At 60.2% G+C, this 24,067-nt stretch overlaps 1 protein-coding gene across 3 annotated transcripts in view; it reads left to right on the top strand.

Annotated features, from left to right (window-relative positions):
• IFFO2 (intermediate filament family orphan 2) overlaps positions 1–24,067 on the top strand; it is a 47,046-nt gene that overhangs the window by 19,053 nt on the left and 3,926 nt on the right. Inside the window, exons 2-6 of one of the 3 annotated variants that reach the window (XM_065927485.1) lie at positions 15,632–15,692; positions 16,937–17,032; positions 18,203–18,343; positions 19,601–19,740; positions 23,890–24,010. In XM_065927485.1, coding sequence (XP_065783557.1) covers positions 15,632–15,692; positions 16,937–17,032; positions 18,203–18,343; positions 19,601–19,740; positions 23,890–24,010 — 559 coding nt within the window. The remainder of the gene's footprint in view (positions 1–15,631; positions 15,693–16,936; positions 17,033–18,202; positions 18,344–19,600; positions 19,741–23,889; positions 24,011–24,067) is intronic. The other 2 variants (XM_065927486.1, XM_065927487.1) reach the window with 2 other exon arrangements.

Below are 24,067 nucleotides of genomic sequence, written 5' to 3'. Positions count from 1 at the left end.
GCCCAGGGAAGGGCACCTGGGCCCTGGGTCAGAGAGACCCGTGTTCTCCCGCGGCATCTGCGGCTCCGTACAGAGGCGGTTGCGTCTGGTGGTTTTGGGTCTGGGCTCTGGAGCCAGACTGCCTGGACCACTTCTGAGCTCTGTGACTTGCCCACGTGGCTTCACTCCCCCGTGCCTCAGTTTCCTCATCTGTAAAATGGGCCTGCTTAGTAGCATCTACCTCACAAGGCAGGATTAAATGAGTGAGGATTAAATGAGCTGATAGTGCCTGTCACACCCTAACACTTCATGTTGTTAACTATTAATGATTATGAGACCTGGATAAGTCACCTTACCTCTCCGAGCCTCAGTGTCCCCGTCGGCAGAATGGGGATGAGGAGGCTCGCGGCTCCTATAAGCTGCTCTGCTGGGGTGTTACTGTCGCAGAAGCGTCTCTGCTCTTTTTGACCTCTCTCTCTCCTCTGAGAGGCGTACCCCGGCCCTGTGGATGGGTGGGAGGAATCTCTGTGTGTGTCTGTGTGTCTGTGTGTGTCTGTGTGTGTCTGTGTGTGTCTGTGTGTCTGTGTGTGTGTGTGTGTGTGTGTGTGTGTGTGTGTGTGTGTGTGTTGGGGGAGCCCCAGTGTCCTGCCCACTGGTTCACGTCAAGTTGAATGTCAGGGGGACTTCCCTGGTGGTCCAGTGGTTAAGACTCCGTGCTTCTCCTGCACGGGGTTCAGTCTCTGTCCAGGGAGCTGAGATCCCTCATGTTGAGCAGGGCAGTCAAAAAACCAAAAAAACAGTTGAATGTCAGGTTGCGTGGTGGCTGGCGGCTGGGTAAGGTCAGGCGTCCGTCCCCTTGAGCTGTGTGTGGTCACCGGTCCCGCTCGGCGCGGGGGACCAGGTCTCATGCCTGCCCGCTGGGGCCCGCGGCCTTCCCGGGCAGCCGTGGCCGCGCTCCGTCCACTATGCGCCAGCCTCCCGTGTGCCTGTGGTTGGTTCCCGGGTCCTCGTCGCTGTCCCTTCCTCCCTCCTTGGGGACTGCTCGGGACTGTCCTCCCCCGCTCAGCAGGGGCTTGGCAGGAAGCGCAGGTTCTGGGTTCCAGCACCCCCCGCCACTGCCTGGCTGTGTGACCTTGGGCACGCCGCTTCACTCCTCTGAGCTTCGGGCTCCTCATGCGCAAAGGCCTGGGCTTCTGTACATTCCCATTCTGAGGTGCTAGGGACCCATGTTCTGCGTTTTTGTTTTTTTGTTACACCTGGAGCCTGTTTATTCTTGCCAGCCCTCATTTAATCCCAGAGGGGGTCATTCCTTCCCATTTCACAGAAGGGTACACTGAGGCCCGGAGCAGCAACTTGCTCAAGACTGCAGGGCCTTGGTGTGAACCCAGAACAGGGTGTGTGCCAACTCCTGCCTCCTGGGCTCTGCTTGGCTGCCTGCCCCTCGCTGGTCCGAGTGTGCTGGGCATGGTGTGAGTAGTAATGTGGGCCTGGCGGGATCATGGCCTTGAGTTGCAGACCCGCAGGCCGTGCGTTTACCTGCAGGGCGGCATGGGCCCTCAACATAAACAACAGAGAGACCCAAAGTGCACATTAGGTTTCCAAAATAGCCTTGGGAGTTGCTGTTTTTCCTCCAAGCTATAAACACGTCCTTGGGTGGGGCTCCCCTAGCCTCCCCGTCACAGACCCCCAGGGCCTCCTGCTCCTGGTCTGGATGCCTGGGTCCCCTTCTGGCTCCTGGACTTGAACAAGAGATAGAGTCCCCGAGGTGGAGAGCCGCTGACCCTAGGAGTGGGGGTTGGGTGGGCGTCCGCCCTGCCAGGCCCAGGCAGGCAGGCTGAGTCCTAGGGACGGAGGGCTGTGAGTGCTAGCCTGCCCACCGTCTGCCCCGTGAGAGGTGGGCCTGGTGGCCAGGTGGGGAGCAGGAGAGCTGGCGGGGACTGCGGAGTCGTGTGGGGAAAGTGAGGCTGGGGTTGGGGAGCGGCAGGGCGGTCGTGTCCGGGACCCCACAGGGAGGAGGTGCTGCACCGACTCCAGAGTGGGCCTCTTAGGGAAGGCCCTGGAGGTGACCTTTCCAGGGACCCTTTATCCAGCGAACATTTATCTGGTGCCTCCTGTGCCAGGCTCCAAGCTGCGCTCTGGGGTTGCAGCTGGGAGCCAGAGTCCAGTGTTACAAGGGCTGAGTTAAGTAGGGGAGGCAACAGGCGGGCAGACAACCTCAGTAGGGAGTGACCAGGGTCTCTGGAACACAGACAAGGGGCACTTGATCCTGACCAAGGAGCCAAGGAAGGCTTCCTGGAGGAGGGGGTATACAGGCTGAGTCCTGAAGTTGGCAAATGATGAAGCGGGCATGTAGAGGGAGGCTTCACGGTAGAGTGCACGGGTACAGGCAAAGGTTTCGAGGTGTGACGCGGCATGGCACGCCTGGGGCCGGAGGCGCTGGGGGCATGTCTTCCCCACCCTCGCGTGTGGCCACTTGCTCCGGGGCTCATCACACACACGGTGGGAACGTCTGCCCTTTTGGAAGAGAGGTGATGGGGCCTGTTTCTCAGACAAGCCTGATCGCCTGGCCCTGGCTCCTTGGCGAAGGCAGAGTACCACCCCAGTGAGGGTGAGGAAGAACAGTATCTATGATGGGGTCTTCCTCCATCCAATGGAGGGGCAACCTTTGGACTATTTGACTAATTGGGAAACTGAGGCACAGAACAGTCTTGCTGCTGAGCTGGGGTGAGGACCCAGCTTTTTCTTTGGCTCTGTGGGCAGCGGCTGAGCCCCGTGAGAGAACATCCTTGTCACACCCAGCACTTCTGAAGGGCAGAGAAGTCTTTTCTACACTGGAACCCTTGACCCAGCAAGCCACTCCATGGAGATAACTGGACCAATATGCAGATCTGTGTGTACCAAGATGCAGGACCCAGGAGATTCACGGTCACCCACCGTGTTACCTGCCGGGAAGGGTGCTTGCCACGTGTTAAGTGGGGAAGGCACATGCTTGTTGGTTTTTTGTTTGTTTCTCTGTTTGTTGGCTTACCTGGTTTTTTTTTTTTCTGTTTCTTGTGTAATCACTGTAAAACACTGGGGCAATTTAAAACAAAGGGAAAACGAGTGGGTATTTTTGTCTTAATGACTTTGATCTTCTTGACTGGTTGACGTGTTACATGATTGAAAGTTTAAAAGATACAGGAGAGGGATTTCTCTGATGGTCCAGTGGTTAAGACTCCATGCTTGCACTACAGGAGTCATAGGTTCAATCCCTGGTCAGGGAACTAAGATCCCAAATGCCAAAAAAAAAAAAAAAAAAAAAAAGAATCCACACTTCCAATGCAGGGGATGTGGGTTCCATCCCTGGTTGGGAACTATATGCCCACAGCTAAAAGATACAGGAGAAGAAATTCAGATGCACGCTACAACAGAGATGAACCTAGAGGACATTGTGCTAAGGGCGATGAGCCGGTCTCAATAAGACAAATACCGCATGATTCCACTCATGTGAAGGGCCTAGGGCAGTCAGATTCCTGGAGACGGGAAGTGGAATGGTGGTTGCCAGGCTCTGGGGGAGGGGATCGGGGAGTTACTGTTTACTGGGGCAGAATTCTGGTTTTGCGAGGGGGTGACGGCTACACTGCAGCGGGAACGTGCCTAACCCCTGAACTGCTCGCTTAGCAGGGGTTAAGATGGCCCCCCGGTGGTCAGGGGTGAAGACTCCGCCTGCCAATACGGGACACACGGGTTTGACCCCTAGTCCGGGAAGACCCCCTGCCTCAAGGCAGCTAAGCCCGTGCTCCACAAGAGAGGCCACCGCAGTGGGCAGGCCGAGCACCACAGCTGGGGAATGGTCCCCACTCACCGCAGCTGGAGAAGGGTCCCCACTCACCGCAGCTGGGAAAAGCCACGCCGCGACAAGACCCAGAGCAGCCTAAAGAAAGAAAGACAATTTTAAAAAATGGTTGGGATGGTAAATTTTCTGAGTATTTTACTATGCTTAAAGGAAAAGGTGCAGAAGGGGGCAGGGACAGGTCTCCCTCCCACCTGTCCCCAGCCGCAAGCCTCTGTCTCTCTGGAGGCCACGGGTGTTTTCGGTGTGGTGGTGGAGCCTTACCCTCCTCCCTCCTGCCCTGGGTACCAGTGGGCAGGGCCCGCCCAGATGGGGCCCCTTCACTCACGGGCAGAGCGAAGATGCCTCTCCAGGAGCCCGGGGTGCGCACCCTCTTCCGTCCCCACTCACAGGGCATGAGGCTGCGGTGCCCAGATCTTCCGGCCCTTGGGGGGTTGTGGGGGACTGAGGACCCACACCTGGGAGACGGGGCTGAGGTCCCGCCTGGGGGGAGCCCCGAGACTCATCGCTGCTCTTGCAGGGGGGGGAGAGTCCTTTTAATTCAGTCCTGTGCTCCTAGGTGGGCACTTGGGAAGTGTTTGTTGAATCTGTCGTGGGGAAAAGGAGATGGAATCTTAGCCGACAGCCGGAGGGGTTGGGCTGCAGCAGACGCGGAGGCTGCCGCGCTGGGCTTCCCAGAAGCACCCACCCCCGCTCGCCGGGGCATCCTCAGTGCCTGTCGCGTGCCAGCCCCAGGGTGTGGCGCTAACTTGGGCACGGGGGCAGTGAGACGTCCTTCTGAGGTGAGGCACGCCTCCAAAGGCTTGTTGACGGTCCCGCATGTCTGTCACCAGGCGTCAAGCGCGGGGAGTCTGGCTTGGTGCCTGGGGGTCCTGCCTATTGCCTGGGGCCCTGGCCACCCCCACCCCACAGACCTGCCATCCTGGCTTGAGCTGGCCATCCTCCACGGCAGAAGAGATAGCGTAGAGCCCACATTCCGCGGTTCATCAGTGTCCATCCACTGAGCGTTTACTGGGAGCTGAGCTTGGGCTGAGCGCGTAGCGGATGCTGACTCATTTAATGTACCAGCCATGCAAGGCAGGTGCTCCCGCTAGCCCCTGCCCTAAAGATGGGAACCAGGCACATGGCAGGATCGGGGCTTTGCTCCAGCCGGCTCTGGGGGCGGGATGGGCGGCAGGCTGTGGCCTGGTCTGTCTTGGCCGGTGGAGGTGGAACCCTAGGGCCTTTCTCCTCCCTGGGGCCCAGGAAGTGAGTCAACAGGCTAAGCGGCCGGCTTCCAAGTCAGTGGCCGTGACCCAGGGTTGCACACCAGTGCAGACCCCGGCAGGGTCATTCGGCGGTGTTTCCCAAGCAGTGTGCTGGGGACACGGAAGGGAGTGGGGTTTATAGAACCAGCGGAACATTCTTACCACTGCCAAGCTGCTCAGGCGTGGGAGTCAGATGGACCTGCGCCTGGCCTGGAGCAAGGCAGTTCCCCCGGGCCCCAGTTTACTCACCTGTAAAGTGGGAAGGGTAACGCCTGCCTCACAGAGCTAGGGTGGGAGTAAAGTGACTAGTCTAGCAAGAAATAAGCATTTTACAGTGAAAACCAGTCCTCCGTGTCTCCAGGAGAGCAGAGTCTCATGAGACAGGCAGAGAAGTAAACACTTAAAACACCCCAGATGTTGTGAGGAAGGCACGTGCCAGGGCTGGAGACACTTGGATGGGTGTAGCGACTCATTCTGGGGCAGTCCTGAGGGGCTCCCTGGAGGAGGTGATGAAGGTGTTGCAAGCCTGGAAGAGGTTGGAAGTGGTGTCCCAGAAACTTGACGGTGGCCTGCGCTTTGGAATGCAGATTCCTCCTCCCCAGGAGATGCTCACTGAGCCACTTCTCACAGCAGCCTGCTTGGTTTGGGGGAGGGGGTCAGTGCCACCTGGCGTGGTTTATAGGCAGAGGCGCTGGGAGGAGCGCACCGCCCCCCAGCCCCAGCTGTGGGGTGATGGGCATCCACAGAGCTGCCGGGTCTCCAAAGGGGCTTTCGATAAATGGCACCAAAGCGGGAGTGAGGCTGGCCACCTGGGTAGACATGGACGCCGGGTCACTGGAGTGGAAGGCTGGTGTAAACAGCTAGAGCCTGGGATGGACGTGGGGGCACGTGAGCAGGGGCGTCTGGGCCTGGGAGAAGGACCTCCAGTGCCTGCCGGGGTGACCCCACGAGACCAGGGGACCCCTCGTGCCTTAGCCTTGCCTGCTGACATGGTGGACCTTGTCAGAACAGACCTCTAAGCCTGAGCAGTGCCCGTTCTTTCCTGGGGCTCATCGAGGGGCGAGGAGGGCAGAAGCAGGACGCTGGCTGGGTTTTGCCAGCCGTGGAAGCGGCGGTGTCAGCATCTGGCTCTATTCCCTCGGCCGCCCCTGGCCCCCGCCACATGCCCCCGGCCCCCAGCCAGGTGATGTCGGCGTCTAGGTCATTCTCCCCATCGCATCCATGTGATGATTCCGGCGGCATAGAGGCTGTGGGGTCCCCAGTCCTGGGCTCAGGTCCGGCCCTGTCACTTGCAGTGTGGCCTGGGCCCGTGCGCCCAGTCTTTCTGACCGCCGGCAGCTGGGAGGTCACGAGGGTGAGGCCGCCGACTGCACCTGTCGTCACGGGTCGGTTGACTCGTTGCAAACAGCCCTGCAAGGTGGGTGGTCTTAGAAAAGCTCAGAGAGCGCTGGCAACCTGTGCCAGGTCACAGAGGGGCAAGGCGTGTATATAGCTGGGGTTTGACCCCGGGACCTCTGACTGCAGAACCCCTGCCCCCGTCTCCACCACACACACTGGTTTGAACCCAGAGGCTGATGTCCCAGCTGGCTTTGACTCTCTGTGGTTCATCAGATAGTTTTCCTGATGGCTTGGGATGTCTGTCTGTCCAGGCACTGTGGAAATTGTTTCCTGGCCTGGCTGGGGGAGCACTTTGAACTTAACCAGTCCTGCATTAAGAACGGGAAAGTGGGGTAGAGGAGGAGAAGGGACTTGCCCGAGATCACACAGTAAGTCTGGGCAGAGATGGGGCCAGGTACACTGGGACTTTCCTGGGGGTACAGTGGCTGAGTCCACGCTTCCGATGCAGGGGGCCTGGGTTCGATCCCTGGTCGGGGAGCTAGATCTCACATGCTGCAACTCAGAGTTCACATGCCACAACTAAAGATCCTGCATGCTGCAACTAAGACCCGGTGAAACCAAATGAATGTGTGTTTTTTTAGAGAGAGAAAGGACCCGGTACGGGTAGCTTGCACTGACACTGGCTGCCTCGTTGCCCGAGGTGGTGTGGGCCTGGGGGCTGCGGTCCAGTGACAGACTTACCAGTCTCTTCTTCCCCGCTCTCTCAAGGCCTGGCGACTCCCCGTGGAGCGCCCCGGAGGCCTGCCAGCTGCCTGGTAAAGTGTAGCCGTGTCCCCAGAACAGGCAGGGAGAGTGGGAATCACTCCACGCAGCTCGGCCCTGCCGTCCGTTGGCCGGGCTTGCTTTCACCGCCTGGCTGGGAAAACGCACTTGCCAGCCCCTCTCAGTTGCTGCTAGATCCACAGAGGGTCGGGACAGGGTGGAGACGTGTCCCTGCTTGGGTGATCTGGGCCTTGCACACCCACCTGTTGCTGCCTCTCCCAGACGGGCCAGGCTGGGCCATGCCAGTGGTGAGAATGGCCCTCGTCCAGAAGGGCGCCTGTGAACCTTCATTTGAGCGCTTTTACCATCCATGAAGCCTGCAAGGTAAGGCTACTGCCGCCTTTTCACAGAGGAGGAAACTGAGGTTTCTAGCTAGGGATCAGCGGGCCCTCGGGGGGCCCTGCAGGGGCAGGCGGCCTTCTCCATTTGCTGCTTCTCAGAGGGCCTGGTGGAGGCTCACGTCATCTTTGATTCTGTCGGGCCTGAGCAACTCATGGCACGCACTCCAGAACCGATCATGGAACGAGTGAGGGGACCAAGGCTGAATCAACGCACAGGAAGAGAAACAAATATTGTGTATTAGCGCGCATATGTGGGCTCTAGAAACATGGTATAAATGGTAAGGTGAAATAGACACACGTAGAACAGATATACGGATACCAAAGGGGAAAAGGGAGGGGGAGGAATTGGGAGATGGGCGTTCGTGTGCGTGTGCTCAGTGCTCACTCAGTCGTGTTGAGCTCTTCTGTGACCCCACGGACTGTAGCCCGCCAGGCTCCTCTGTCCATGGGACTCTCCAGGCAGGAATGCTGGAGTGGAGTTGCCATGTCCTCCTCCAGGGGATCTTTCCCACCCAGGGATGGAACCCGCCTCTGCCGGATTTTTTATCCCTGAGCCACCAGGGAAGCCCATACATGACTGACCGGGTAACTGAGGAGAAGGTGGTGTGCAGCGCAGGGAACGCTACTTAACGCACTGGGGTGGCCTGGATGGAAGGGAGGTCTGAGACAGAGGGGCCCTGTGTGTACAGACAGCTGATTCCCTCTGCCGTGCAGGAGGCGCTCACACGATGTGGGGGGAGCAGCTCTTATCCAATAAAAACTAATTCTAAAAACACACGCTGCCTCCCCACTCCTGGCTTGCTGGTCGCTGGTGCTGAGGGCGGGGGCCGCTGGCTCGATGCCATCACCCCGGGTGACTCTGGGTGGCGGCCGTGTCCCTGAGGCCGTCTCCTGTTTCTGGCTCCGAGGAAGGGCCACATCCCGGGTGTGCGGGTCTTATCTAGAGGGACTCGGAGATCGTATTATAGACCAGAGGCCCCGGCGGAGGAAAGGCTTGCTGGGTTCGTGCAGTGAATTGGCGACAGAGCTGGACTTGAGCTAGGGTTTCCAGAACCCTCTGAGCTCTAGCCCAGAACCCTCTCCTCTACACGGTGCTTCCCCGCGGACCTGAGACCCCCACCCACCCTGAGTAGCCTCGCACAGACCGCTCTGTTGGGAAGCCCTGGAGACAGCTGCTGTTTCAGGTTGAGAGCGAGTGCATGCGTGTGCATTATGTGTCTGTGTGTGCTCACGCGCGTGTGCGCGGTGCCAGCTTGCCGGGAAGAGGCGCACACTTGATAACGTGGCTGCCCCACCCAGCCTATCACCAGCTCCCAGCCTATCACCAGCTCCCAGCCTGTGCTCCGGCCTGCTTGGGCCATTACCGCCCGCCTGTAATGGAATCGGCTGCCCTGGTTAAGTGTTCACATTAAATTAATGCCTCCTCCGCGGAGACAATCAGTTGGCATTTAATTTGTGTTTCCTTGTGAGCAGCAGAGTGCAGCCGGGCAGCTGAGCCTCTGATGGGCACGTCTGGGAGGCGTCCCTTCCCCCAGATCAGGGGCTGGGTGCGGGCGGGAGTGCCGGAGTCCACGGGGAAGGGGGTGGTGAGCGTGGGGCAGCAGAGCTGGGAAATGCCCGTGTGAGCGGGGCTCGGGGGCCGGGGGCATGTCCACGCACAGGCTGGGGCCCGGCCCCTCCGGGTCCTGGAGAGAGAAGGTGCGGTCAACCGACAAGAGCAGGGAGTCGGGGGCCGCGGAGGCCCACGCGCTCCCGCGCTGGGCTGCCCACCCCACTCCTGCCGCCCTCTTGCTTGCCTCTTTCTTTCTCTGCCTCCGCTGTGAACTGTTTGTGGTCTTGGACACGGAGGGTGCTGTGGAAGGCGGAAGTTGATCTGGTTGTGAATTTCTAGCTCTCTAGGGGGCTCAGTAGGAGTCAGTGGGTAGGGGCCTGCTGAGCACCCGCTCTGATCGGTAGCCCACTGGCTTCAGCGAGACTGCATTTGAGGAAGGGTCGCCCTGATCTGCCTGGTCCTCCAGCTCAGACGTTAGTCTAGACGAGGAGCTGGCAGTCGGGCCCCGGCTCCACGGCGAGGCTGGGGCAAGGCACGCCCACGTGGGGAGGGCAGGGGCGCCTCTCTGCGTCTGTGGGCGGGTGGGCAGGCGGGCAGCATGGCTCCAGCAGGCCCCCGGCCGGAGTCACATGGCAGCCCGCACCCAGCTGCTCTGGGGTGAGCACCCTGGGCGCCGGGTGCAAACTACCCTCCGCCCATCTGCCCACCGCCGGAGGCAGGGCCCACGCTTGGCCCCTAATGAAGCTTTCCACCCGTGGCTCCGGCCCAGCCTCACCTGAGCTTGCTTCCCATCACCTGAGTGAGCTGGCTTGGGCGTGCCGGCGGCTCGCCCTCCCTGGAAGGTGTGGACCATTCCTGTGGCCCCTCCCAGCTCCCCGGAGGCCTGGCCACTGGAGGCGGCCGTGGGATCCTGCAGTTGGAGTGGAGCCTTGGAGCGTCTGCGGTGTGCTTGCTGTGTGCCAGGGGAGGGGCTGGGCGTGTGCACCCACACCCGTGGACCCCGTGTTCTCACAGCCCCAGAGGGGCTGCCGCGCTTCCCGCCCAGAGAGGGTGCCTGACTTGCCCAGAGTCACACAGCCGGCCAGCAGCAGGGCAGCATGCTGCCCTGGTCTCCCGCTGCCCCCTGCCCCGGGGTCTCCAGGACTTTCTCCCCAGAGGCCCCGCGAACTGTCCGCGGGGACTGAGATGGTTTTCCGGGGGCTGCACCCACTTCCCTCCGCAGCTGGAGCCCCCGAGCCTCTCTCTGTGGCCGGCAGGAAGTGAAGCAGCCGTGAGTCAGTCTCACTGCCAGTGACTTCAGCTCGGCCTTCCACCCGCCCCCCACCCCCGCCAAGCCAGGCTTTGTGGCCCCTTTCCTGCGGGTCTCTGTGTCACCCTGAGCCCGTGGGGGCGGGGAGACCCTGGCCCTGTTGTTGGCTGGGAGTGGGGGCGGGGGGCTGGCCCCGAGGCGCCTCCCCTCCCCCCAGCAGCCTGCCCAACTTCCCATCCATCACGTGGTCCAGCGGTGGCTCCTCAGGAATGCGGGGCGACCACATCTGGCTGGGTCTGGGGGGGCGGCTGCCTCCGCTCCTTCTGCCAAGATGGTGGCCGAGCCCGTGTGGACCCCGGGGAGGCATCTCTTCCCCCCGCCCACCACACCCCTGACCTCCCTGCTCTCCTGCCTGGGCCTGGAGCTGCGGGGAGTGGGACAGACACACTTTCTCCTTCTCCTGGCCCGCTTATGGCCTGGCCAGCCCGCCCCGTGGCGGGGCCTCTCCCAGGGGAGGCTCTGGAGCCAAGTGGACGGTGGGAGCTGAGTGGCGAGGCCCCCAGGCTGGGGCTCAGACTGAGGACGCCGTGCAAGGGGCCCCGGCTGGGAGGGTGCTTGCCACCTGGGTCATCCATCCATTCATTCAGCAAATCCATTCAGCAACATCTGACTCCTCACAAGGGAGGCTGGAGTTAGGGCAGGGAGCAGGGTCATCATGACCGGCTGGAGAGGGGCCAGACCCCCACTTCAGACCCGACTCCTGCAACGCCCCTCTGTGCCCCCTTCCCCACCTAGAGCCCGCGGCTCCCCCGTGTCCTCTCCGGGCCCCGACAGGCCGGTGCAGGGTGCCCGAGACCTCGGAGGCGGGTGCTGGAGGAGCTGGCCATGCTGTCTGCACGCACGTGTGCATCTGTGGGCTCGCCGGTCTGAGCCCGGAGTGTAGGGGCAGAATGGTTCTTCTTGAGCGTCCCCGGGGCGTGCTGGGCTCACACTCCATCTCCTTTATAGATGGGGAGACTGAGGCTCCGAGCAGTAGAAGCAGATGCTGGGGTTCAGGCTCAAGCCCTTCGGCCGGGTCAGGGGAGGGCGGCCCGCTGTTCGTGCCCTGGGCGACCCTGCACCTCACCTTCCTTATCTGTGTACTCAGAGGTGTGGTCTGGGTGGACTCTGGTCCCTTTCAGCCTTCGTTTCTGGAAGTTCTCTGAGTCTCTTGTTTCTGTAGAATAGCACCCTGCCCCTACCCCAGCCCCCGGCCCGCTGTGTGATTCTGGGGGAGGGGCCTCATGCCTCTGGACTCCAGTGTTTTCACCAATCCCGTGGAGATGATCTAAGCCGGCCTAGAGGTTCCTGTGAGGCTGAAGGCAGGCTCTGTGAAGCGCACGAGGGTGGTGCCGGGCACGCTGTCGGCGCCCCGTCCGTGGGGGCCGTCCAGGCACAGCAGCATCAGCGCCGCCGTTGCCCATCCTTCCTGCTTCGTGAGCATCCACAGCCTGGGACGCTGTGAGAGCCGTGGCTGGAGGGCGTCCGCAGGTGGGGCCAGAGCGAGAGGACGCTGGGGCCAGAGACGGTCCCCGTGGGCTGGTGGGAGCGTGAACCAGACCTGGGCCTGAGCACGCTGCGGCACGGAGGAGATGGAGGCTGGTCTGCTGCCATCCCTGGCATCGTGGGCTGGCTCCGTGAATGAGACGCCGCTGTGAAGCGGCCCCGGGGCCGATGGCATCCTGAGGCCTGCCAGGTCAAGCCTGGGCTCACGGAGGGAAAACCAGGGGAGTGTCTGCCTTGGTTTGGAGGAGAGATGACATGTGAGACAGGCCTGGGAGAATGGATTGATTTCAGGAGGCTCAAGTGGCAGAAGGGAAAAGGGAATCGGGTTACCTCTGATGCTGTCTCCTCTGCCTGTAAAATGGGGACCATGCTTAGGACAGGATTAAGTGATAGTTTATCTTTGAGTATATGAAGGCCGGCGCGGTGTTCACCACCCAGAAACTGACCAATAAGTGTCCCTCTCTCCACTCCCTTCAAGAGAAAAAAGATTGGAAGTTTTATGAGCTGATGGGTCAGGGCGGGCAGGGATGGATCCAAGTGATTCAGGCTGTTCTGGCCCTGGCTAGAGTTGCCTGGGTGCGCTGGGCCTTCGTTTTCCCACCTGTAAAATGGGGAGGCGGTTTCTCTGTAGCTTCACAGCCCGCTGTGTGCTCAGCAGCCCCCGACCCAGGGAGGTGTGTCCCCTCTTGGTGGCAGCCGGCTTCTCCCTGGCTTCCTGCTGGCCTGTCTTTGCTTATGTTGGTCCCGATGCCTGAAACTCCCCTCCTGCTGAAACCAAACTCCTGTGGGCGGATCCAGGTCAGGCAGGGGAGGGGACGGGCCTGGGAAGCAGGTGTTGGAATGTCCTAGAGCCCACAACGTGGTTGCCAGTTTCTGGCTCAGCTTCGCGCTCCCTCCCCCTCGGCTGAGTTGCCGTGAATGCAGGGCATCTGGGGCTCCATAAGAAACATCACTCATCCATCCTCTCACCCAGTCAGCCAGAGCAGCTGAAGGGCAGAGCGTTTCTGCACTGTCAATGTGGAAGCGGGCATGGCCAAGCTTTCCCGCCGAGGGCCGAGAGGGGAGGTCAGCGTGGGCAGCGGGCTCAGCTGTCAGGCCCGCTGCTGTCCACACACAGGGGTCCCTCCTGGGTCTCCTGGGCGTGGGGCACCGGCCGGCCACCCATCCAGCTCTGGAAATGAAAGGCCAGTGAAATCATTTGTGCAAGCTCACCTGGGGTGCAGCTTACCGAGGCGAGGGGGCCACCAGAGTGCCTTCCACTGGGGAGCTCATGAGAAACGAGCCCCACCGCAGACCCGCTGAACCGGCTCTGCACGTGAGCGCGGTCCCCGGGTGACACCCACACTTGTCCCAGTTGGAAACTGGAGGCTTGAGAGCGTGGGCTTGACTCAAGTCCCATCCCTGCTGACTGTGTGGCCTTAGACAGGTCACACCTCTCTGAACCTCAGCTCTCTCATCTGCAAAATGGGTTTGGGGAAAACGTCTTTACAGGAGAGGGTTAAGAGGTCAGATGAAGGCCAGTGAGATGTGTCCCAGGCACTGGGCCCAGCTCAGGGGACTTGAGCGGTGCTCGCCAACCAGTGGCTGCTGCTACCGCGATTCTGTGTCTGAGGATCCAAAGACCTGGCTTGTGTTCTCGCTCTGGGGTGACCTGAGACAAATTGCTTTCCTTTGCTGGGCCTCACTTTTCCTGTCTGTTCAATGGGTCTGTTGACCCCCTGCCCCAGCTTCCTCATGAGAAGGTTGCTTCCAGGAAAAGGAAAAGTGGGAGGGGGCTGGCCTCATCCCAGAGGCTCCTCTGAGAAGCTGGTGTGTGTGGGTGAGATGCCCCCGGGTGCCCGCGTCTCATCCCCCCCCACCCCCCCACCCCCCGTTATCTTGCAGGAACACAGTAGCGAGGCTGGCCTTGGGGGCCGGGCTGCGGCCAGCGCCCTCCCTTGGCCCTGCTCTGCTCAGCAGCTTTGGAAGCCCGTCCCCTGCCCCCCTCGGGGCAGCGTGGCCAGGAGGGATGATTCAGCTCGGTCCTGTATTCTGGGCCCCGGCCTCCCTCGAGCGCATCCCTGGACGCCCTGTGCGCCTCGGTGAGCTGGGCGCAGCCTTGGGCTTCTCCCCACCTGGGGTTCTTCTTCCCCAGCTGTTCCCTGGACTCGCGGCCCCGCCCACGACATGCTAGGTGACCTTGGGCAGGTTCCTTTCACACACAGGGCCTCCGTGTCTCTGCGCCACGGGAGTGTTCCGTGCGACGGTCCTGCCCGGGTCAGACTCTTAGATCCTCTCCCTGCCCCTCCTTGGGTCCCTCTGTATCTCTCATCCACACCAGGACGCCCACCCCAGCCCCGCTGCCCACGGGGCTCTGAACTCTGCCTCCCATGGCCGATTGAGGCCCGGCCACCACCGCCGGGGGCTGGTGAAGACCAAAGGGAGGGAGGAGCGTGTGTGTCCTCTGGGAGCCCTGCCCGGGGCCGTCTGTGTCTCGTGTGGGAAAGAGGAGGAATTTTCCTCTGTGTGTGCAAACAGTATCCGTTTTCTCTTGTTTCCAAAAGCCAGTGACGTAACCCGCTCTTCAGCCATCCCTCCCCTCTGGCCTATTTTTAGCTGGCCCCGACAGCATCCTCAAGGCTTCCAGACCTGCCCGCTCTGAAGCCATGTAGGGAGGCAGCCCTGGGGTGAAGAAAGAGAGAAGCCCCCGGTCTGGCTGTCCCGCGGTGGAGAAGGGCCCGGCCCTCTGGGGCAGCAGGACCATCTGGGTGGGGAGGGGATCAGGGCTCCCACAGGCCCACGGTCCACAGGGAGCCCAGCAGGGTCAGAAGCTCCCAATCTGGAGCCCCCAGCCTGAGTCTGAGTCCTGGCCCCGCCAGCCCTCACCCTCCCTTAGTCATGAAACGTGCTTGTGTCGGACTCTGCGACCCCATGGACTATAGCCCACCAGGCTCTTCTGTCTATGGGGTTTCTCCAGGCGCGAATACTGGAGTGGGTTTCCATGCCTTCCTCCAGGGGATCTTCCCCACCCAGAGGTCGAACCCAGGTCTCCCGCACTGCAGGCCGATTTTTTACCATCTGAGCCGCCAGTGAAGCTCAGGCATTAAATAAGTGAGACTTACATCTCTTTTTTGTTTTAATGTAATAAAACAGACCTGGGTTTGAAGTCCAACCCCATCCCCTAACTAGCTGTGTGTCTTTGGGCAGGATATTTAACCTCTCTGAGCCTCAGTTTCCTCATCTGTAAGACAAGGATGATAACAGCTACGTGGGAGATGTCTTTGTTGGGCAGGGTAGGTGGCAGGACAGATTGCCTCTGAGGTTGCAATGGTTGGCATGAAAAAAGTTTGTTTCTTGTGGGTGCAAAGGAGAGCCTGATCGTGGTGCTGGCTATAGCCTGGCAGCTGAGAACAGCCTCAGTACTGCATCTCACGGGAACGCGAGGAGCAGCAGCTCTTGTGCATCAGTTTACACCGTGTGTGCACAGGGCCGGGGGGGGGGGGGGTCCTTCCTGCCGCCGTCTCCCGGTGGGGCTGCGCTCATGCCCGGAGCCTCGTCCCCTGGCATGGTGCATCAACCCGCCGCCCCCAGCCTGGGAGCTCCGGGACACAGGCAGCGCTGGCGTCCCTGCTGCACCTTCCTCAGCCAGTGCGGGGGTGACCCAGGGTGGGTGCTGGCATTGTGCCTGGGGGTGGACTGTCCGGGGGAGGCCGCCCTCTGACCGCCTGTCCCTCTTGGCTGTTGCAGATGGGAGGAGGAGCTCGCCAAGCGCGTGAACCTGCAGACCATGGTGGACACGCTACAGGAGGTAAGAGGTCCCGACCGGGAGAGGCCGGGGGGGCGAGCCCCGCAGTGGAGGGCCGAGGCTGGGGGCCAGTTCCCAGCTCAGCCTTTCCTCCGTGGAGCCGGGGGCCTCTCCCACGTCCCCCGCTTCGGGGCTGGGAGGGCGCCCCCGGCCCACGGTTGCAGAAAGCCTGGGCTCAGGAGTCCCGTCGCTGTCTCAGCCATGCAGGCCTGTGCTCGGGGCCTCGGGCCTCGGCGAGGGTGGTGGGCTTCCTGCCAGGTGGGCTCCCAGCCCCGGCGGGCGCTCCGTGGCAGGGTGAGGGCGGCCTCTGGCTTTTCTGCCTCGCTGGCTCTGTGTTCTGGGCCTTGCTTCACACGGGCTGACGGTGCAGCCGGGGCAGCAGACTAGACCTTCTCAGCTCTGTTTTCCTCTCAGCCAAATGGGCACAGGAGCGGCAACCCCGTGAGAAGCCGTGGACGGCTCTTTTTAACACTGAAAAAAATCGCCTTCTGATAGTTAAAGCATTGATCATCTACATAAATAAATAACCAGAGAAGAAAGAAAGAAAATAAGCATTGATCTTCTAAGGAAGTTAGGGAGGGATTAAAATAATGTCAAGGAGACATTAAAAGACATCAATGTCAAGGAGTGGTTAAAATAATGTGTAGAAAGAAAAAGATGAATGTTCCCTCCCCCTGCCCCGCCCCACCCCTGCTTTCTTGTGTGAGAAAAGGACTTTTTACTTTACAAACGTAACATGTTCACGGTGCAACATTCGGAAAGTTCAGAAAAGTGCAGAGAAGAAAATAAACCTTCCCTCTGGTTCTCCCTGCCCCACTGTTGCTGAGGTGGTGCGTGACCCTCTGGTCTTCTCTGTGCACACGCATGAGCCCTGGATGTGCACGCTCCGTGAGGCTGACACGGATGGTGCCATTGCTCACATTTGACATACACTGACCTGCTATTGTGACCCGCTGGAATCACCTTTATATCCACTTTTTCTCTCACTGTCTGCCATGGATTTTTCCATCCAATGAACAGTTCTTGGAAAAGAACTGTTTTAGGCTGAGGGCTGAAGTGAGGGCCGAGCAGGGAGCCAGGCTGGGTCAAGGTCTTGGCTCCCCGCTCCTGGGGCACAGAGGCACCCGGCTGGGTTGGATGTCAGGCATCCATCCGGGGCTCTAAACCCAGGTGTCTGGCCTCTCCGCCCCCCATCGGGGAGCCCACCCAGCCTCCCCTGACCGCTCCCCGATCTCCGTCCCCTGTAGGCAGCGCAGGAGGCGGAAGCCATCCAGGAGGAGATGAACGAGAAGATTGAGCGTCTCAAGGCCGAGCTGGTGGTGTTTAAGGGGCTCATGAGTGACGTAAGTGCCTCTGGCCGCCACCCCCCAGGTGTCATGACCCCCCTCCCCCCCCCACCCCCCCCACCCATCATGCAGAACGCTTCATTCACTCCGAGGCTCCAGAGCTCGGCTTCTAGTTAGAGTCCTGGCTGGCTGCGTTTGACCTGTGAGGATGACGGATGCATCAGAGATCAGGCTCCCCTCCCCTCCCCCCCCCACCTCCGCTTCCCGTGGTCTGAGTAGAGATGCATTAATCAGCTGCTTAACCCATCCGCCCGCTCCGGGCTCCTCTGACGGCCTGTGTGCGTTCGCTCCGACTGCGCCGGCTCACCAGTGTGCGGGCAGGGGCTGGGGGCGGCCGGGGGCCTCCATGTCTGGGCACAGTGAGGGCCGATGGCAGGCTGAGGGGGACCCCGGGTCTGGTCTGCACCGGCCCGAGAGGCCACCTGGGCCAGCGGCCTCCCGGAGGTTGCTCTGTTGAGTCGGGACTGGCCGGTGTGCGCGTCCTTGGGACATTCGGAGCCCCTCTGAGTCACCGTGGGCGGTTGGGGGGTGCGGGGCAGCTGTTGGCAGAGCAGCAAGGAGCTCCTTCCTGCTGGGGACCCAGTTTCCTGCTGCCTTCGAGCCGCGGGCAGTATGTAGAGAAAGACGGCAGGAGGGAGACGGAGCCCAGGACGGGTGCCTCCACCAGCCATGGCTTCTGGCCCTGGGCGGTGTGAGGCTGGGTGGCTGGAAGAGGCCAGGAGGCTTCCTTTACCGGGGTCTGGGGGACCCCCACCCATCTGAGGTAGCCCCCGCCGTCAGCCTGGGAGGACTCTTTGCGGGGGACAGGTGGGGCAGGCCCGCTGCGGGAGCAGGGCGGCCTTTCAGCGGTGGGACGCGTCTTCTTCCCTTGTTCCGACAAAACAAACTCTGACGCCGTGTCTGCTGAGAGGATGCCTTCCGGCCCTTAGGGAGACGGGCAAACACAGTCTCCCTCGGTCCCCACGGCGCCCACATCCCCCCGCCCCTGGCCCCGAACCCGAGCCACTGGCCTGACCCTTCACGCCCAGCAAAGGCTGCAGGACCCCTCTCGGACTGCGGGGACCTCCTGCCCAGCACCCAGGAGTCTCCCCACCCCTCTGTCCAGCCGGAGCCTGGGGGTCCCTCCCACCAGCCCCGCTCACGTAACCCCTGCTGTCCTCCCTGCAGCCCATGACAGACCTGGACACAAAGATCCAAGAAAAGGCCATGAAGGTGGACATGGACATCTGCCGCCGGATCGATATCACGGCCAAGCTGTGCGATGTCGCACAGCAGCGGAACTCGGAAGACGTGTCCAAGATCTTCCAGGTGACGAGGGCCGCCCCGCTCACCAGCCGGCACTGCCCGCCGCCCGCCCCAGCCACCCTGCCCCGGGCCCCCACACCCGCCCATCTCCCTCCCCGACCACCCCCGCGTAGCCTTTGCCCAGCGCTCCAGCCTCCCAGGAAAGTGTAGAATCAGGGACCGCATAGACTCAGGCATGTGTGACTCCATCGTCCAGGCTGACCGCGTCATCCTACGTCCGAGGACACCACTCACCCGGGGGGGTGGGGTGCGACATGACGGGCTCCCGGAAGAACGTGGCAGAGCTGGGATGAGGACTCAGGTCTCCAGACCCTCCAGGGCTCAGTCTGTCTGTCCACCTTGGGCCCCCTGCCCTGCTTCCTGCCTCCCCTTCTGGGAGCAGGAGCTGGGGACCAGGGCCGTGGTCAGGGAGCTCTGGCCAGACTGTGGGAGCCCTAGGCAAACCAGCCTGAGCCCTAGCCCTCGAGCCTCAGAATTCAGAAGGGGAACTGTTGACCCGTTGACTCTTTTTCATTCCCACATTGAGACTCATTCAGTACCCTACTTCCCTACCCCCAGCAAGCACGCGTCTGTGTCCAGAGTGAAGGCGATGGGTTAGCACTGGCGAGTGTCCTCCAGGGAGGGCTTGGGGGCTGGTCCAGCTGCCCAAAGGGCGTCTGTCATTCTCCAAAGGCTGCTTCTTGAGTTTGGGGTTGTGGTTTGGCTTTTGCTTGAGCCCAGGGCAGAACAGCGTGTCGCTGGCTCTTAAGTATGTGACTCTGGATGTAGTGGGGTAAGGTCCAGGCTCGCCTGGGCATCTTCTTGCTGCCCCTCTGCGGGGAGGCAAGGGCCTGTTCAGCCTTCGTCTGGTTTGTCGCGTCTTGTCTGCTTGGAGTGGAGGAAGCTCGTTGAACCCGGGGCTGCCTACCTGTCGCCTTTGCATGGGAGCAGGAGGGCTCTGGGAAGCACAGAGCCATCTGACCTGTGTGAGGGCTGCTCCATCTCTCCGGGGAGCTCTGAGACATCCGGCCGGCCGCATCTCCAGGCCTCCCAGGGCAGGGAAGGGGCCAGGCCGTCTGTTCCTCTGTCCCGCATGCCTTCCCGCCTCACGCTTCCTGCTAATGCCACCTGCTTCTTAGAGGGCCTGCATCCTTCCCGGCAGTGGCCGCCCCAGCCAAGCTCCATCCGTCCCTCGGGACGCCACCTCCCTTCCCAGTCCACCCCGCCCTCCATTCCGGCAGAACCACCCAGTGACTGTTGATCTTTCTCTTCCCGGGCCAGGTGGTCCCCAAAAAGAAAGAGCGTAAGGTGGCTTCCGACGACGACATCTCCGAGCAGGATGGGGAGGTGAACCGGTTCTCAGACGACGAGGTCGGCTCCATGAACATCACAGACGAGATGAAGCGCATGTTTAACCAGCTGTGAGTACCCTTGCTGCCCTGGCACCCGGGGCGCCTGTCTCCCCAGAGTGCTAGGGCGAGGGGCGCAAACCAGTGCCCTGGGCTGGCTGACAAGCAGCCTCCAGAGGTTTTGTTGGTCAGCGTGGTGTTCTGCGAGAATCTGAATTCATTTTCAACATTTAGTATTAGGGGAGTTTCACATTTTCAGAGAAGGGAGTTTCACATTTTCACATTGGTGATAGTGCTCATTTCTCTTGCTCAGCTGCTAAGCTGCGTCCGACTCTTTGCGACCCCATAGACTGTAGCCCACCAGGCTCCTCTGTCCATGGGATTTTTCGGGCAAGAACACTGCGGTGGGTTGCCGCTGCCCTCTCCAGGGGATCTTCCCGACCCAGGGGTTGAACCCACGTCTCCTACTTGGCAGGCAGATTTTTTACTGCTGAGCCACTGGGGAAGCCAAATAGTGGTCATATTTGTGGACAATTGTTTGTTTTTTTAAATTGCGATATAACTGACATTGTAAGTTTATTTTAGTTTCAGATATGCAACACTGTGATCCAGTATTTGTATATATTGTGAAATGCTCACCACAATAAGCCTAACATTCATCACCATACCAAGTAAAAGAATTTTTTTTTTCCCTTGGGTTAAACGGCGGCCTGGGTTAGTGGCAGAGTCTGGGCTCTGGTGTGGTCGGTGGTGGGCTGGAGCCGGTTTGTACCAGCTTGTGAAAGGTGATGTCTGCCCACTCCAGGTTCAGCAGTGGCATGCTAATTGCTTAAAATTTGCACGATGGGAAACTGTCACATGCTACCAATCTGGGCGGGGCTTCCCGGGTGGCTCAAGAATCCGCCTGCCAATGCAGGAGATGCGAGTTAGATCCCTGAGTCGGAAGTTCCCCTGGAGAAGGAAATGACAACCCACTCCAGGATTCTTGCCTGGGAAACCCCATGGACGGAGGAGCTGGGCGGGCTGCAGTCCGCGGGGTCACAGAAGAGCCGGATGTGACTTGGTGAGGAAAGAACATGAAGTACCAGCACCTGGGCACCCCGCTCTGGCCTCTGCAGGCAGCTGATTTACCGGAGACTAGCGGGGTTCGGTTGTCTAGGGCAGGGACGTGTCGTAGCCCTGGTCTGTCCAATCTACACTTGCAGTCCAGACCCACCCCTGGTTCGCATCCGCGTGGTGTCCTGGGCGGGGTGGGGAGGGGAGCGGCTGCAGGCGCGGGCTGATTCAGCTCGGGGCCGTGGTCAGATGGCAGGCTGGGGCTGTCTCTGAGTCTACTTCCCCCTGCCCCACGGGCCTGCCCTCTCCCCAGAAGTCCCCTGCCGTTGGTCCCCTGAGCCCTGGCCCAGCGCTCCATCCTCCTTCCCACCCCCAGGTCTCTGAGACTCACGGCGTCCCTCCCCTGGAGTCCCGGGTGTCCCAAACACAGGGCTGGACTTGAGCGCTTGACTCCGATGGGCCGTCACCACCCTCACGGCGCCCCTCTAGGAGGGCCTCTCCTGTCGCTGGTTCCCCAGCCATCATACTTGTTTCAGAAGCCAGGGGCCCGCGCCTCTCCAGACCCTTCCTGCCGCGCTTGGGGCTGGCCCAGGGGAGTCGAGTCCAATGCTCACTCCACCCAGCCCTTCATGACAGATGAGGAAACAGCTCAGAGGGGACAGGCGAGTCAGGATAGAGCCTGGACCTCGGGCCAGTGCTGTCTGTGTCCTCAGAGAGATTTCCCTCTCTCTGTCTCTCCTGCCACGCCATCCCCACCCCGGTGACTCGGCAGGAGGAAGACAGGAGTCGGACCCGGGCGGGATGGGTTTGCGTGACACGTCCCTGTGCTTCCTGTTCCCTTGAAACAAAACTGAGATGGCTCTGTGTTTGCAGAGAATGGGAGTTGCTGTTTTGAGGGTAACAAGGAGACTCCTAGACTTTTGATTCATCTTTCAACACCCCCCCCACCCCTTCTCATGGGCTTCCCAGGTGGCACGAGTGGTCAAGAACCCACCTGCCAATGCAGGAGACATAAGAGATGCGGGTTCGATCCCTGGGTCAGGAAGATCCCCTGGAGGAGGGCGCGGCAACCCACTCCAGTGTTTTTGCCTGGAGCATCCCCATGGACAGAGGAGTCGGACGTGACTGAAGCTACTTAGCACGCAAACATGCACCCCTCCCATCTCATGTTCTCATCTTTCACTGATGAGAGCGGCTTTGGAAGAGAACCTTAGGTCAGGTCTAGGTTTTCTGAAGGTTGCTGTGGGCATTCTTGAGTGTCCAGCTGGGTTTATGCCCCAGAGACCCTGGCTGGGCTCATTTGGTTGAATTAAAGGGCTTCTGTGAAGGAACTGTTTTCCCAGGCTTTCATCAAGTCGCCAGGAATCCACAATCTGCCCAGAAAGCAGGCAGGGTTGGGTTGGCGGGTTGGGGGTGGTGGTGGAGTCAGCCAGAAGGCTGTGCTCCTGGGTTTATGAGTTTTCTTTGCCATGCTGCAAAAATGGGCACCTGAGTGTTGCCAGGTCTGAACTGGGTTTAGTATTAAACCGATCAGTTAGATTGATCTGGTTGTCAAGCTGCCTAAGTTAAAGCAAAACAAAATTCTCCGATGACCCCTCCACCTTGGCAGTTCTCACCAAAGCCAGGCAGACCACACCCTGGGCCGGGCCCTGGCCCCCTCCCACCACTGCCTCTGGGCTGAGACCCAAGCCAGAAGCTGCCATCGGCCAGCTCCTCTGAAGTCTTTGAATAACTGCGCCCCAGTCAGGGCTGTTTGTTTCGATCAAAATCAATTGCTTGGGCTTCAGATCCCGGAGAAGGGGGGGAATGTGCTCCTTTCTCTGCACCGTGGCCACGCCTCTTTCTTGATCCCGCCCCCCACATCTGGGGGGACGGGGCGCGTCTTCTGAGCCCTTCCTCTGTCCAGCTTCCTGTCCTTTCTCCTCCTCCGTTACTCAGCCAGGGTTTCCCTCTGGTCCTCACCGCCAGGAAGGAAGTGAAATCAGCAGTCCAGTATGCCATGCGGTGATGGGTCGACCCTTGACCCGGGGGGCTTGCCCGGAGCTGTCTGATCAAGGGGCGGGCAGTCCTCCCAGGGATGCCGGGTCCCAGCCCTGGTTGCTGGATGCCGGGAGCCACCTACAGGCTCCTGCAGAAACTGCTTTTTGGTGGGGAACCGGGCTCGAGGGGGCGCTCTGGACAGCGCTTTTCCTGAGACCTGGGCTCTGCCCAGTGGCCCCCGCAGGTTGGGAGCAGTGCACTATAGGACCCAGAAAGTAGTTGAAGGAGTGAGCGTGGGCAGTGGGGAGAGCCCTGGGATGGGAATTAGGACTTGGAACACACGTCTGCCTCTCCAGCTGATTCACCAGGTCAAGTGACTTACTCCTGCAGACCTCAGCCTTCCCATCTGAATAATGGATGTATTGGGCTGAATGATTTTTTTTTTTATAGTACCCTGCAGTTGGGGTAACCAATACATCTGCAGAACTCTGTTCGTCCCAGATACACCTGCACGATCCATCACCCTATTTCCAGTTCTAGAGAATAGGGAGGCCCAGAAATCACTCAGCATTTGCATTCAAATCTGATTTCCAGGACGTATTATTCTAGAAGTTTCCACCAAATCCCTTTGAGCCTCAATTTCCTTACCTGTGAAATGGGACTGACAATCATATTGACCTCACAGGACTGTTGTGAGGATGGAATGAATCGCACTTTAATATATGCCTAGTCATCAGTCCTGTGATTGTGTTTTGATGGGGAGGAAAAAGCCACAGAAAACAGAAAGATCTGGCTTTCAGCCCTAGTTTATTCTTTCTGAGCTGCAGTTTCCTCATCTGTAAAATGGGAATAATAATACCCACCTTTCTAAATGGCAGAGATGATTATATGAATCATCTCGGGCATCGTAGGGGCTCCAGAAACGAGTTGTTAAATGAGTGGAAAGCATTCACAAGACGCTATCTTTAAGTCTTCATTAATGAAACACTGGCATCTTTAGGAATACACATTTTAACTTGTATCCATAATACATAAATGCGTTGTGCACTTGAAGAGCTGCGCTCCATGGAGAAGGCGCGCGTCCCTCTGGCCACTGCTCCTGTGCTTTTGGACAGCCACCTGGGAGGCCCCTCCCCGGGCCCCTGGAGCCTGCCTGCTCACTCACGCCCGCCCATGCACCCACAGGCGGGAGACCTTTGACTTCGACGATGACTGTGACAGCCTGACTTGGGAGGAGAATGAAGACACTCTGCTGCTCTGGGAGGACTTCACCAACTGCAACCCGAGCCTCGACTTGCAGGGCGAGGTGAGCCAGCAGGCGGGCCCGGGGCCCTCGTCTCCGTGCTCCCTCGTCCTTCGTCCT

The sequence above is a fragment of the Muntiacus reevesi genome, chromosome 3 (genome assembly GCF_963930625.1).
Source record: "Muntiacus reevesi chromosome 3, mMunRee1.1, whole genome shotgun sequence".
Classification (NCBI taxonomy): domain Eukaryota; kingdom Metazoa; phylum Chordata; class Mammalia; order Artiodactyla; family Cervidae; genus Muntiacus; species Muntiacus reevesi.
The sequence above is the reverse complement of the archived record's forward strand: the minus strand, read 5'-3'. Positions and strand labels throughout refer to the sequence as shown.